Source organism: Leptopilina heterotoma, unplaced genomic scaffold (assembly GCF_015476425.1).
Source record: "Leptopilina heterotoma isolate Lh14 unplaced genomic scaffold, ASM1547642v1 Lhet_234, whole genome shotgun sequence".
Classification (NCBI taxonomy): Eukaryota; Metazoa; Arthropoda; class Insecta; order Hymenoptera; family Figitidae; genus Leptopilina; species Leptopilina heterotoma.
Genome location: NW_025110951.1, coordinates 223,642 through 238,666, shown reverse-complemented (window position 1 = coordinate 238,666; position 15,025 = coordinate 223,642). Strand labels below are relative to the sequence as shown.

At 25.9% G+C, this 15,025-nt stretch overlaps 4 protein-coding genes across 7 annotated transcripts; 3 read left to right on the top strand and 1 right to left on the bottom strand.

Moving 5' to 3' along the window:
• Positions 1 to 6: 6 nt before the first annotated feature.
• On the top strand, positions 7 to 1,911 carry LOC122502561 (growth arrest and DNA damage-inducible proteins-interacting protein 1). The gene is made up of 3 exons (XM_043612681.1): positions 7 to 526; positions 705 to 914; positions 1,504 to 1,911. The coding sequence occupies exons 1-3, from the start codon at positions 255 to 257 to the stop codon at positions 1,877 to 1,879; spliced, it is 858 nt and encodes a 285-aa protein (XP_043468616.1). The 5' UTR covers positions 7 to 254; the 3' UTR covers positions 1,880 to 1,911.
• Positions 1,912 to 2,215: 304 nt separating this feature from the next.
• LOC122502559 lies at positions 2,216 to 13,700 on the bottom strand. Of its 3 annotated transcripts, XM_043612675.1 has the most exons (7): positions 8,624 to 9,144; positions 8,249 to 8,394; positions 6,523 to 7,013; positions 5,663 to 5,918; positions 3,254 to 3,460; positions 2,664 to 2,890; positions 2,216 to 2,569 (listed from the first exon to the last, which is right to left on the bottom strand). In XM_043612675.1, the coding sequence occupies exons 2-7, from the start codon at positions 8,386 to 8,388 to the stop codon at positions 2,364 to 2,366; spliced, it is 1,527 nt and encodes a 508-aa protein (XP_043468610.1). In that variant the 5' UTR covers positions 8,389 to 8,394; positions 8,624 to 9,144; the 3' UTR covers positions 2,216 to 2,363. The 3 variants fall into 3 exon arrangements, with proteins under 3 accessions (XP_043468610.1, XP_043468613.1, XP_043468612.1); XM_043612678.1 differs by lacking the exons at positions 8,249 to 8,394; positions 8,624 to 9,144 and adding an exon at positions 13,610 to 13,700; XM_043612677.1 differs by lacking the exon at positions 8,624 to 9,144 and having other exon boundaries at positions 8,249 to 8,446.
• LOC122502560 (complex I intermediate-associated protein 30, mitochondrial) lies at positions 9,475 to 11,805 on the top strand. Of its 2 annotated transcripts, none has more exons than XM_043612680.1 (3): positions 9,475 to 9,624; positions 9,698 to 10,155; positions 11,119 to 11,805. In XM_043612680.1, the coding sequence occupies exons 2-3, from the start codon at positions 9,749 to 9,751 to the stop codon at positions 11,639 to 11,641; spliced, it is 930 nt and encodes a 309-aa protein (XP_043468615.1). In that variant the 5' UTR covers positions 9,475 to 9,624; positions 9,698 to 9,748; the 3' UTR covers positions 11,642 to 11,805. The 2 variants fall into 2 exon arrangements, with proteins under 2 accessions (XP_043468615.1, XP_043468614.1); XM_043612679.1 differs by having other exon boundaries at positions 9,718 to 10,155; positions 11,119 to 11,804.
• Positions 12,424 to 14,408, top strand: LOC122502562 (probable cardiolipin synthase (CMP-forming)). Its single transcript, XM_043612682.1, has 4 exons — positions 12,424 to 12,583; positions 12,838 to 13,177; positions 13,640 to 13,897; positions 14,017 to 14,408. Exons 2-4 carry the CDS (start codon positions 12,854 to 12,856, stop codon positions 14,281 to 14,283), a joined length of 849 nt encoding a protein of 282 aa, XP_043468617.1. The 5' UTR covers positions 12,424 to 12,583; positions 12,838 to 12,853; the 3' UTR covers positions 14,284 to 14,408.
• Positions 14,409 to 15,025: the final 617 nt, after the last annotated feature.

Below are 15,025 nucleotides of genomic sequence, written 5' to 3'. Positions count from 1 at the left end.
AATTCAATGGAAATCTGATTTCTGATCACTTTGCGGCTAAAAATCGTGGTGATCATTGAATATATTTAATATTTCTATCATTTCTGTGATTATTTCGATAAATATAGAATTTATAGATAAATACAAAAGTTATTTTTCATAATCGAAAAAAGAAACGTCACATTATTTAGATTTTATTTGTATATTATTTATACTCCTAACCTCACTTTTGATAAACTTGATGTTTTCTCTTTAAAGAATATAAAGATATAAAAATGAATATAAAAGTGATTATTTCCCGAAATTTCGGGTCAAAATTTGGACTGTCTAATATTTTTTCTGTGCGATCGTGTTCGACGTTGGAAAAATTAGTGAAATTGAAGCAACAAACAAAATCTGGAGAACTTGAGTACGATGTGGTTCCTATTTTTCAGAAAGAAGTTGAAAGCGAAGAAAAATTGATGAAATTAAGAAACAAATCCAGATTATCTTTAAGTGATCAAAATCGATTGCACGGCAGAAAACCATACAATAAAAGTATTGAAAAGTTAGTAATTTATAACAAATACTAAAGCAGAAAAATCGTTTCGTATTTTTAGGGTCAAAGAAAATAGAACAATTTTTTTTTTAAAGAGATAAAACAATTTCTTTATAAGAAGAAAAATACCTAGTAAGATATGAAGTAAAAATAGGCAAATAAATATTCACATTTTTTTAAATTCCAGATTTCATGATAGTGTAAGGTACAAAAGAAGAATGTTGGGACGATATGGATTGAAAGCTTTGGATGCAACGCCTGGAGTTGCTTGGCCAACATTAGAGGATGTCGAGGATGCAAAAGCATACGAAGCAGTCTATAATCCACTTTCATTAGAAGAAAATTGGAAACTAATCGAAGAAAAGAAACGAGAAGAGGAAGAGCGGATAAGACTCAGGTATTTTTTCTCTTCAAATTTTCTACATTATTTATTGCAGGGTTGACACAGAACAGAGAATTCAGGGAAAAGTCAGGAAAATTCAATTACTTTCAAAAATTTTAATAAAATTCTTGGCAAAATATCAATTATTTTCAAAAAAATTTTTCTCAATTCAATGATTTTTAAAAATGTACTATTTTATTAAAATTTACTAAAAGAATTCAATTATTTAAATAATTTTAATAAAATTGGTTTAATAATATTGGTCACTCCGAGTCGAAGACTCGGAGTGATATATTTTCATTTTTTTTTTTTTTTTGATTATTCGTTGTTGGATTTCAAGAAACTTTGAATTTGATATTTTTGAAAATCTTAATTCCTATGAAAAAATAATAATTAAATGTTTATTTAAAAATGAAGTTTTTTGAGTATCTAATAATTTTTAGACTAATCTAATTCTTTAGCTTCAGGGAAAAAGTAAAAATTTTGTCTTGAACTCAGGAAAAAATCATGAAAATACAAAATTAAATTTTTATGCTAACCCTGTTATAAAATTTTTATAATTTTTTCCAAACTGAATTAAAAATTTCTCTATTATTTCACACAGAGAAGAGGAAATCGATGAAAAATTGAAAAATATGCAAAAATGGAAAACGGAATTACAGAACAAGATTAATCAAAAAGAAGCGGCCGAGAATGCGGCAAGAATCAAGAAGGAAAAAATGATGGAAGAAATTCGTCAAGAATTTGGTTTTCATTTAGATCCACGTACTGCTAAATTCAAAGAATTAATGGCAAAAAAACAGGAAGACGAGAGAAAGAAAAAGAAAAGCCTGAAGAAGGAGGAAAAAGCAGCAAGAGCATTGAGAAGCATGTCAGAGCAATTTAAAATAATGGAGGATAGTACAAAAACAGTTGAAACTAAAACCGAAAATAATACAGTTTCCAAGGATGAAAAACTGACAGAAAAAAATAAAGTCTAAATTTGAATTCCTTTTTTAGCCTTATTCATGAATTTATCACGAAATTATTATAACTTATCACGAAAAAGAAAACTTTTCTTGTAAATATCTTATATTTTCTTCACTAATACAAAAACATTACACACAGTTTTATAATGACTAGAAAAAACAAAGAATAGCAATGGGCATAGTAATAAAATCATGCGTTCACTGAAAAGGAAAAACATTTTGTCTCGAAGAAGTGAAAATTCCATGTTCCCTGATAACTTGATTTTTTGTTAACAAAGATTTTTTTTTATAATCAACTCCGAACTTTCAAATTAGTACTTGTACTGATATCAATATCTTTTTCGAGAATTGTGTCAGTTTCAAATTGAAATATATTTTTCTCCGAATTTTCCGTTGTTCGTTCGTCAGTGGTGAGAATGAGATTCTCGACAATCTGAATATTTTCAAGTTTCGCCTCGTCGATGAGAATCACACGAAACTTATTTTTATCCACGTGTCAGGCGGATTGCACTTGTGATGGCGATGTAAACTCGTAGAATTGAAAACTCAATTCCTCGCCAAATAGATTGTCCGGTGAAATCATGTCGGGATCGACGATATTCAAACCCAATGCTGCGGGATTAAGGTCGGTGACTAAATAGCCCTCGCCAATTAGTCCGCATTCTTCAGCGACAATTTCCTTTGAGACCGGATTCAAAAAATCTAAAAAGGGAAAAGGAAGTTTATTAATAAAAATAATTGGCTAATAATATTTTATTAGCGGATTAATTTGTTTTGAAAGAAGCAAAAAAAAAACCTGTTTCTTTTTGCTCTGGTTTAATATTCTGCGTTGAATTCTGTTCATTTTGAGTCATGGACATTGGAACGAGATATTGAACTTCAACCTCTCTTTTAACTCCGCTTAAAATTTGCTCTGCGCAATGTTCAAGAGTTACGGAATTTACTATTTCTTCCGCCTCTTCTTCTCTTGGTTGACTGATACTCGCCGTTGCGGCTTCAACTTCGTCGACCGTTATCATTTGACTGAAAATATTTCTTTATTAGGAAAATTTCAATTTTTATTTACTATACTTTTTATTTTTTTTTTACTACACTAAAGAAATTTCTTAATTTTTTCAGAAATTCGTTTGTCTAAAGAAATTTTTTGATTTATTCAGAAATTCGTTTGTCTAAAGAAATTTCTTAATATTTTTAAGAAATTCGTTCATCTAAAGAAATTTCTTAATTTTTTCAGAAATTCGTTTGTCTAAAGAAATTGAGACAATTCTTTAAAAATTCTTTTGTCTAAAGAAGTTGACATTTTTCAGAAGTTCTTTTTTCTAAAAAAGTTTAGAAATTTCTTTAGTGTAGAAAAAAATCGATAGAATTAGGAAAATGATTTCTGACTTTATGGAATTCGTTTCAATGACAGATTTAGTTCCATTGGGGACGAAATGACGAGATCTCAATTCGTCCTGATTGGCGATTGCCCAAAGATGTCCTGCTCCGTGTGGGGCCTTAGATCCTTTTCGAAAATGTGGATTTATCGAGAGATTGTGCCGCACTGAATTTTTCCAACGATCGTCATTGCTTTTGTAATACGGAAAATGTTCCCTGAAAAGAAAACATCGATCAATTTTGTTTGCAATTTTTAATTGAAATTAATTAAATTGAATTAAATCGAGTTAAGTTAAATTGAATCAAATTAAAATCAAATTAAATCGAAATAAATGGAATTAAATTGAATCAAATTAAATTGAATTGAATCGAATTCAATTGGATAAGAAATTCAAAACAAATATAATTGAATAGAAATAAATAGAATTGAATAGAAATGATTGAATAATAAAATTCTACAAATTCGATTCGATTCAATTCAATTTCATTCAATTCGATTTTAATTAATTTCAATTCGAAATTCATCTTCTGTGAAGAAAAAAGAAGCAGATAAGACAGGAAAATAATTTTTTATCAGAAATAGGAGAATGATTTCTACACCCCGATCAAGTTTTGTCCCAAAAATTGTAATTTCCTTCACCTGCCCATCGCGACGTCACGGCGCTTTAACTTTTCAACCCTCCGCACAATCATTTCACAGCCCTTTCCCTTCGAGGGTCATGATCTTTTTAAAAGACGATATAAATGCAACTTTTATTCGCCTCAATGAACAGAATACTTTTTTTTTCTTTTTCCTCTAAAATTATTTCTAATTTCAAAACCAAATCTATTTTAAATAAATTAAAAAATTAAAAACTACGATAGGAAAATTGTGAAAATAAACAATTATTACAAACAAAAATTGAAACTTGACGAAAAAGAATTAAGAAAAAGTAATTTTTTAATCTGATAAACAAAATTAATAAGAAAAACTCCAAAATTACAGAAAGAACAAAAATAATTGTAGAGAAAATGAAATATTTTTTCTTTTTACTCTAAAGTTATTATTAATTTCAAAAACCAAATCAATTTTAAATAAATTTAAAAAATGAAAAATTACGATAAAAAAATTGTGAAAATAAACAATTATTACAAATAAAAATTGAAATTTGACGAAAAAAAACTAAGAAAAAGTAATTTTTTAGTTTGATAAACAAAATGAAAAAAAAAAACCCTCAAAATTACTGCGAGAGAACAAAAATAATTGAAAAATGATTGAAAATTAAATAATACTTGAAAACAATTCAATTCCTTCGAAGAATTTTATTATTTATAAAAATAATTGAATTTTCGGGAAGAATTTTATTAAAATTTTCGAAAATAATAAACAATAATAATTAATCATATACTTAATAAGTCAATTTTTCAAATTTTGACTCTGAAATTATTCAATATTTGTATTTGAAAATAGAAAATTTTGTAATTGGCATAATTATAGACAGAGAAAATTAAATAATTTTAAAATTAGAGATTCGAAGGAATTGCAGTGTAGAGAATATAATTAATAGAGAAAATAAATAAGAACACCAAATTAATAAAGAAACAAAATGAATAAAGAAATCAAGTTAATAAAAAAACAAGTTTAATAAAAAACAAATTAATAAAAAAAAATTAAATAAAGAAAAAAAGAAACAAAAAAAAAAGTAAATAAAGACAGTCAAATATAAGAACCGAAAGAGAGTTAAAAGTATATAGCGACTAAAAAGTAGATAAAAATGATCGATTTTAGAGGAACGAAAAGAAATAAATTCCATCTTTGAAATTTATTTAGAAGACACAGAAAATAGATATAATACGATTGTGATTCGTGCGGGATGCATGCAAAGATTGGTGAATGAACTATAGGTTTCCTGATATTGTGAAGCTCTTTGCTTTGCTATCGAACAGGTGAAAGTTCGTGGGAGAGGGATGAAACAGAGAGAGGCAAAGAAAAGGTTGTTGGCGAACCGGCTAGTGCCAGAGAGGGTGAGTACTTGGTACCAGGTGGTGCCAAGCACCGGGGCCAGTGGTACCAAGATGTACCAACTTCCAACCCCTTCAACCCTCTTTTGCAACGTCGCACGACGTCCTTGCTGCCGTTCGAAATCGAAACATAACCGGACAATAGTTTTTCAATTTTTCTCCTTTTCACCAAATTTTAATTTTATTTTTCTAAACGGAATTTTTAGTTCAAATTCAATAATAACTAAATAAAAATAAATAAAATAATTTGATTTGAATTCTTTTGGTAAAATTCAATTCGGTTTGAAATTTAGAGAAAAAAGACAAAAAAAAATTATAAAAAAATTGGTAGAAATGACACGGAGGAAAAAATTGTTGTCGTTGAAAAAATTAAATGCGGATGATAATTAATTTTTAGAAGAGTAAAAAATCCCTTACGAAATCCATTGATAAATGGCGGAGACAGTGAGTTCGCCTTTTTCTTGCAAGGCATGTTCGATTAATTCCGTGTACGTGAAAGGCGGCTTCTTCGGGCCATTTTGACGACTGTTGTTTTTATTTTCAGAATTTGATCCAAACGACGAATTTCCCTCGCGGAAAAATGAAGAATTCTCCGAGTAATTTTTCTTCGTCTCATGATACGCCGAAGTCGATGCTCCAAAACGATTGTTCGTCTGAACTTTATTTCTGTGACCTGGAAATCATTTTTTTTTTCATTAAATTATTATTTTCTCGAATTAAAATCAATAAATAATTTTTTTTGTAATTTCATTTTTTTTGTTCTTTTTGAATAAATGCAAAAGAAACAAAAGAAAATACAATAAAAATTTTTAAAAATTCGATAGAAATAAAAAAATAAATGGAAAAATTTAATAGAAACAAAAAAGAAATAAAAAAAATTCAATAGAAATAAATAAATACAAGATGAAAAAAATTACAAAAAGAAAAGAAATATTAAAGTTATTATTAAATAGAAGAAATACGATAGAAAATTAATAGAAAAACAAAAAAAAAATTGAAAAAGAATAGTAAGTACAAAGAAAAAAAATAAAAATACAGAAAAAGAAGAGAAAATAAATAGAAATACGAAAAAATCCAAAAAATAGAAATACAAAAAATACAAGAAAAATAAATAGAAAAGCGAGAAAACTAAGAAAATAAATAAATACAAAATTGAATAAATACAGAGAAAGGTAAATAAAAATCCAAAAAAATACAAAATATAATTGAAAAAAAGAATAATTTCGATAAAAAAAATAAGAAATAATTAATTTTTTTGTGGAAAAAGTGATTCTCACCGAACTGACTGTCCTTTGGAGAAAGAATAGTGGAACGATCGTCAGCGGCCTCAATTAATGAATCGAGTTTAAAATCCAAGAGCCACGATAAATTTCCATTCTCCTGATCCTCAATTAAATTATTATTCTCTTGAAAACGTGAAAATTGATTTGTCCGACTGCACGATGGTTTTATTAGTGGCACTTGAGGGATTATTTCCTGTGGTTCCCAAAAATGTTGAACCTCATTATTGTAATTCTGATTTGATGAGAATTGTAAATTTATTGGCGTTAATATTTGTCCATTATTTGTTTGAATCACTTGCGATTGATTGATATCGTCAATAAGATGATTTCCATGTTCCAATTCAGACGTCTCCCAATTTCCATCGACAACCAATACCTCCAATCGTGTTACAGAACCATTTTCTTCCTCTTGCGTTAATGTTGAAAAATCATCGCTGGATATTTGTGTTATTATACTATCTGACGTTTGCATTTCAGTCATGTACCTGCATTTTTTTTGTTTATTAAACAAAAAATTAAAAAAAAGTATTATTAATTTTAAATTTGTTTTTTTAAAATTGGGAATAATTTTGTAATGTATTAAGGGCATTTGAACCTTGATGACGTCACACATGCTTTGCACAAAGTGTAACGTCATCAAGGTTCAAATGCCCTTAAAGAAAAAAAAATTGTTAATATTGGGAAAATATTTTTTAGTGTTAAAAGAAAATTTTTTGTTTACGCAAAAAGTATTTTTTTGTGTTAAAAAAATTGTTTAATTCCAAAAAAAGGATTTTTAGTTTTAAAAAAATTATTTAATTACAAAAAGAAGTATTTTCAATACTTAAAAAAATAGTTTAACTCTAGAAAACATTTTTTTTACACTAAAAACATTTTTTAATAATTAAAAAAATTGTTGCAGTCCAGAAAAAATATTTTTAAATACTAAACAATTGTTCAACTCTAAAAAAATAGTTTTTCAAACAAAAAAAATTGTTTAATCACAAAAAAAGTATTTTAGTACCTCGTTTAGTACTGAAAAAATTGTTTCATTCTAGAAAAATTAATTTTTAATACTAAAAATTGTTTAATTCTAAAAAAAATATTCTTCACATTGAAAAAATTGTTAAATTTCGAAAAAAGACATTTTTCATAATTAAAAAAATTGTTCAACTCTAGAAAAAAATATTTTCTATACTATAAACATTTTTTAATAATAAAAAAATTGTTGCATTCTACACAAAAATATTTTTTAATGCTAAAAAATTGTTCAAATAACAAAAATAGTTTCTTTATTATTAAAAAAATTGTTTCATTTTAAAAAATATATCTTAGTAATTAAAAAATATTTTTTTAATACCAAACAAATTGTCTAGTTATAAAAAAGTAGTTTTATTCTAGAAAAAATATTTGTTAATACTAAAAATTGTTTAAATCTAAAAAAAATAGTTTTGATATTGAAAAAATCGTTTAATTTTGAAAAAAAATAGTTTTTAATATTTAAAAAATGGATCAATTCCAGAAAAAATAATTTTTAATACCAAAAAAATTGTTTCATTCTAAAAGAAGGTTTTTCGGAAGTAGAATTTAATTCTAACGACTCGAAAATATTTTTTAATAATGAAAAAAATTGTTTAATTCCAAAAAAATTATTTCTTAATATTAAAAAAATGTCTTATCATCAAAAAAATATTTTTTTGTATTAAAAAAAAACTCTATTTAATTGTATTCTCAAATGTACCGTTTTCGTCCGCCCTGATAGATTTCATCGCAGAAATTTTCAATGTCCAAATCGTCGAATACTTTTCTTTTGTTACAAATCGTATTTTCGGTTACTTCACGATTTGGCACATTATTGGTGCCCGATGTAGGTCCAATCATCACGTTCTTATGTTTTTTTTTTTGGAGAAAAAAATTATCATAAAATTTCTAAACTTAATTCCTCAAAAAAAAAAATTCGTATTTTAAATAATCTTCATCTATTGTTATTTATTTTTTTATTTATATTTTTTAGAAAATAAAATAATTTTCAAATTTTTCTATTTTCGATCAAAAATCTAATTGGCAATGTTTGAAATAAATATTATAAATAAATTAAAAAAATAATTAAACTTACCAAAATATTGTCCGAGTGTTTTAAAAAAATTCCTTTGGTGAAAAAAATATTTTTTATTCACTTTTTTCAATTGCAAAAATCACTACTTTTCCATTTGGTCACTCAAAAAATCATCATTTCACTTTTGGGAAAAATTCAACAAGAAAACCAAAGTTTTTTAACCAAAATAAGTAACTTGAGATTTTTTTTTGGGAAAAAAAAATTTACACGGACAAAAGACAACGAATTTCTTCGTTTTTTGTTGTAAATTAATTTTCTTTTGTTTATAATTAATTTATTTTTCTCTTCGGATAAAATATTAAATGGAAAACGAAATATGACAGAAGAAGGACTTAATTTCTCAACCTAGTCAACGTTTTCAGAGCTTCTGAATCGAAAAGAGGTTTTCGAGTGTTTCGTATTTCTGCTGTTAACGCGGCGAGATGCGCGCGCATTAAAACAAAGCGCAAACGCAGATTAATTATCAAAAGAAAAAAAAATTCTAATTAGAAAAATAATAAAAATAACCTACAATACGGTACAAAGTAAAAAAAAAGTATAATGACAATTTGAATAAATATTTAGGAACTTAAATAATTTTAAATCTTAAAAAAGATCAATTTTTAAAAATTTAAATTAAATTAAATTAATTAATTAATTAAATTTAAATTTAATTTTCAATTTAATTTTTAATTTCGTTTTTTTAAAGTTTTTTATGACTCCTTTTTCCTTTTGACTCCAGAATAAATAAAAATAGGAAAGAAAATATCGTCGAAATTATTTTTTTGTTTAAATTTCCCTCCCTGACATTGTAGCCAACAAAAGAGAAACAAACTCTCGTTGTTGTTGGCAACATTGTTTCCCAGAGACAAAAGAGCAGACGACAAAATGCCGCGTTTATCACAATATTTGTGTTTGAATTTGTCAAAATTACACAAATTTCCTTCATTGTAAATAATTGTAAACTTTGTAAACTTTGCAAACAAATTTAGTGAAGAATTTATTTTCAAACCTGACTCGAGGTAATCGATATTATCAATATTTTCGAGTGATAGTTTCAATTAATACTACATTTTTCATAAATTTCTTAAAAAGTTGTTTTTGAACTTTCATAGAATTAACATTGATGTTAATTGACAATTTTGAATGATGAATTGTCGTCTAATTCTACGTGGATTATTGTCGTCGACGGTGAAGAATTTTAAGAGAAACATTTACACAACTGCTGAATGTAGATCACATCCGGATGTTTGGGAACCTGATCACAGAGGAAGAACATCCTCGAAAATTTATAAAAATGCTGCGAAAAAAACACCGGAGGAATTATTATGGGAGGATGAAAGTTATTTGGAAAAATTGAAATTAGAATTAAAATTATGGAAAGAACAATTGATACTCTGCAAAAATGAAGTGTTAAATTTTGATGGGCCTATTCTTGTCTATAGACGTGGAGAAGTTGACGTTTATTGGAGATTCAGTGAAGATCCAAATTGTCTGAATCAATGGATTGTCACTGCGGATAGTGATTGTGATGATGGTTTTTCAACTTGCAAGTATGTTACATTTACAATTTACATTTTGTTAATTTCAAACCTATTTCACTTATTTTAAGAGAAAAAGATACTGTGATTCCTGTGCTTATTTTCTTATTCATTAAAAGTTTTTCAGGGTTTCCACAGGTCAACGAAGTCAGAGAATTCAGGAAAAGTAGAATTGGAAACTGAAATTACCACGAATTCTAAAACCTTCAAATTTTTCTATTTCTGTCAATAATTTCTTTTTAAATAACTTAATTCTTGAAGAACTATCATAAACTTATTACAAATTATTTAATGAATAATTTCACTTCAAAAACTATCATAAAATTATTACCCATAAATTATTTAATGAATAATTTTACTTTAATATTTCAATATTAATTCAACTTTAAAAGAGTTAAGTTTACAATTTTACAAACTTAAAAAAGTTTCAATTTGATTTTTAATAAAATTTCAATCTTGAATGAATTTAATTAGAAATTTTATTGAAAATAATTAAATTTATGCAATTGAGGATGAATTTAATTATTTTCAATAAAATTTCGGGAAAGAATTTAATTATTCTTAAAATTTTTTATAAATTTCTTGTCAATTTCAATTATTTTAAAATTCTTTGCAAGAATTAAATTATTTTCAATACAATTTAAAAAAATATCAGATTTCAATTATTCTTCAAAATTTTGATAAATTTCTTTGCAGAGTTTCTATTATTTTTAAATTTAGATAATTTGAATTTTGAATGAATTTAATTAGACATTTTAAAAAACTTAAAATTCTGAAAAATTTTAATAATTAAAATTCTTCAGAAATTAGTCAAATTTTTTAATATATATTTAATTAATTGTTAAAAATATTGGACTTACAGAAGAATTTTAGTTTTAAAAAACCCTAAAAAATTGAATTTTGGATAAGTTACAAACGATTGCAGAAATTTAATTATTTTCAACAATTTTATAAAATGGTTTATTGTTTTTCCAGATTAGAACTATCACCAAATGGAACTGGTATATTCAGCGGCAATTTAGACACAAGACTCCCAGAGACCGGAGAGAATACACACGCCGGATTTTGCAATATTCGAACAGTGAATGCGATGAAATCGTTTTACAGAGAAACAGCTTTAAATTGGGCTCCTTACTCTCATCTTCGAATGCGAGTAAGAGGCGATGGTCGTGTTTACTTTATAAATATTGGATTACTACAAACCTTTGATGTTCAATGGTTTCAAATTAACAAATATTTATTGATGACACGCGGTGGACCCTATTGGCAGGATATTAAAATACCATTTTCGAAATTCTTCCTCACCCACAAGGGAAGAGTTCAGGATCGACAGCAGCCATTGGAGAAGATGAAAGTGAAAAATTTTGGCATTACACTCGCCGATAAGACGCCGGGACCTTTTAAATTGGAAATTGATTATATTGGTTGCGAATATGATGATTATCATAAGGAAGAAAGTGCCTACGAATCCTATCATCTTGACACTAATCGATGGTAAATGATTGCAATGAGGAAGAAAGTTTTTCATTAAAATAGAAATTGTGCGAATGAATTATTTTAAATATTGTTATTTGCGGTTAAATTATTTAACCGCGTGGGATAATTTATTGCTGTAATAAGTATGAAAATAATTATAGAAATTGTATAATAATAATTGTAATAAATTTTTTTTTTTGCAAAAAGTCAATTTATAAATAATAAAAACCTTCGTAAAAAAATTCAATTATTTTTATGTAAACAATAAAATTCTTATCAGGATTTCACTTATTTTCAATACAATTTTAATTGATTTCTTCGAAAATTTCAATTATTTTTAAAAAATATATAAAAAATTCGCAGAGAAAATTCAATTATTTAAAGAAATAATTGAATTTTTGAATAATTTAAGGTGGAAATTCTAAAAAATAAGGTTTTTGAAAAATTGTAATGAAAATTTGTTTGAATTCCCGAAAATAATTTTAAAAATTGAAGTTTTGGTTTGAATAAAATTAAATTTTGTATAAAATTTTATTCAAATAAATTTTACATTTGAAAGAATTTAATTTTATTACTGTTAAAAAGTTTTTTGGAATAGAAAATATTAAATAATATTATTATAAAAATATTATTATAAATAAATAAATGGTATTTTTAAAGAATTGTTTTTCAAAAAAATTTTTTTTTAAAAGGTATGAAATATAATTACGAATATAGTTTTTTATAATTTATAATTTTAATTGCAAATTATTATTATTGTTCAAAGTTCAAACTATACGTGTTTACTGTAAATAGTTCAATGTCGAGGCGCTTTAGTCGTGAGCGGTCGATCATGTTCTGCTCCGGAAATTAAACAGTTTATTTTTTCCAAAAATTGTTTATAGTCATTTTAATAATTTTCTCTAAATTGAAAATTCATTATGTTCAACTGTGGAAAATTTAGATGACCAAACTACTTTAAAAAGTAAGTAAACGAGCGACAATTTACAATTTACAATCAAATTCTAACCTCAAAATAATTTTTTATATTGAAAATAAAAACGAATTTTTCTTATTTCTCACTATACGTAAAAATTGAAATTTATCCTCTAATTTCTAATAAACCATGTAAATAATTAAATTCAGGAATTTATTACTTTATTTATAACCTAAAATTTCAGGGCACAATTTTTAAAATTAAAAATGACCTGCGAATCATGAATTTGTTTATATTTTTAGATCAAACATTTGTAGTATGAATTACTTCCTTCTACCGGCATTTCAACGCTGTAGAATTTACAATAGATACAATTTGGAGAAATGTTTGCATCAATTACAAGCGAGACTTTATTATGGAAAATGCGAGAGTCGAAGGAACAATCATGTGAATGGAAAAGAACGAATTCCAAGAAGAAAAGTTTTAAAGGCAAAAATATTACGTGACTTTCGTGAAACGAAGGAGAAAGTTGGACTTTATATTGAGAGAGAAAATATATGGACTATTCCAAATTTACTTTGCATTACTCGAATTGTAACTTCTCCCTATCTCAGTTATTTAATTGTCTCCCAAGATTATCAGGTAAGAATTTATTTGGGGAAACATTTACGATAAAACTTTACAATAATATTAACAATTACATATTTAATTACAATTTCAATTACGGTTGCAATTTTACTTGCAATTAAAATTACAATTACAATTATAATTGCAATTAAAATTACAATTACAATTATAATTGCAAATTTAATTTTAATTCTAATTAAAATTACAATTTTAATTGCAATTAAAATTAAAATTATAATTGCAATTAAAATTACAATTGAAATTATAATTACAATTGTGCAATAATTTTTAATTCCAATAAATAATGAGAATTGAGAATTCCCTCGAAACGGGAATTGAAAGTAGAAAATTGAAAACGAATATCTATAGAATTTAAAAGGGGAAATATTTTTTTGGTGGTTAAAAATAAAAAAAAAAAATTGCATGCGATAAATATTTTTCACATACCAGGAGAATTGAGAAGACACTGTGCACTAGGTAGCTTTGTGGTTCCTGGGCTTCGCTGGTCTCAGCGATTTAGCTGACGGATGGATTGCTCGCACCTGGACATCGCAGGCATCGAAACTCGGCAGTGTTTTAGATCCGGTCGCCGATAAACTCCTCGTCGGATGTCTTTTCCTCTCCTTAACATGGGTGAATTTAATTCCCGTTCCATTGACAATGCTCGTCGTCGCCAGAGACGTTGGTCTAATAATGGGCACATCATTTATTCGCTATCGCAGTCTTCCCCCTCCGGTAAGCGAATCTAAAAAAAATCAAAAACAGTCAGTGAAATTTGCAACTATTAATAATATTTTGGTAAAAATTAGTTCGACACTAAAAATAGTTTTTCTGAAATTAAAATTTGATTTTAGCGCACGGTGGCAAAATATTTCGATCCGACACTCGCCACTGTTCAAATTAAACCACATTGGGTGAGTAAATTAAATACGGGAGTTCAACTAATTTTCGTCGCTGGAACACTGGCGGCTCCTGTTTTTCAGTATGTCGATCATCCTATTCTAAAAGGACTTTGCTACTTGACCGCCATCACGACAATAACCGGTGGTTTGAGTTATGTTTTCTCCAAAAATGGATATCGTATTCTCAAAAAGAAATCACGTCATTCCTCAACACAATAATAATAATAAACGTGTATTTAAAATTGACAACTGTATATTGTATAATAGCAGATATTTACTATTTTTAAACTATGTACAGAATCTTAGAAATATTGTGTATATAAAAATATTTTCTTCAATGCAAATTCAAATTTTATTTATTGCCAATTTTTTTTTAAAATGTCCTCCAAACGTTTTACGATTTTATAAAAAATTGCACTAGATATTTAATTAGGTATATAATTAATTAATTAATTATAAAAATGTAGCAAAAAGTAGCTTCAAGACTGATAAAAGACAGTAAAAAAATAGCTGCTAAAAAATTAAATTTTACGATTAAAAAACTCGTTACAGACGATTTCAAAAATTTAATTAAAATTGTACTGAAAACAAATTAAATTCTTATACAGAATTTTAACTAACTTTTTGAAAATAATAAATTTCTTTTAAAGAATTTAAATTTATAATTTTGTTTAATTTCTAAATGTAAATTGAATTTCTTCCAAAAGATTTATTAAATTCCTTTGGAGAATTTAATCGAAATTTTTAAGAAAAATTATAAACATTTCAAAGATTTCATTAAAAATTGTATTGAAAATAATGGAAATCCTGCAAAAGATTTTATTAGTTATGAAAGTAATTGAATTTTTGTAACAAATTTTATTAGTTTATAAACATAATTGAATTTTATTAAAATTTTATTGAAAATAATTAAATGTTTGCAAAAATATTTTATTATTTATACATTTTTAATAAAAATATT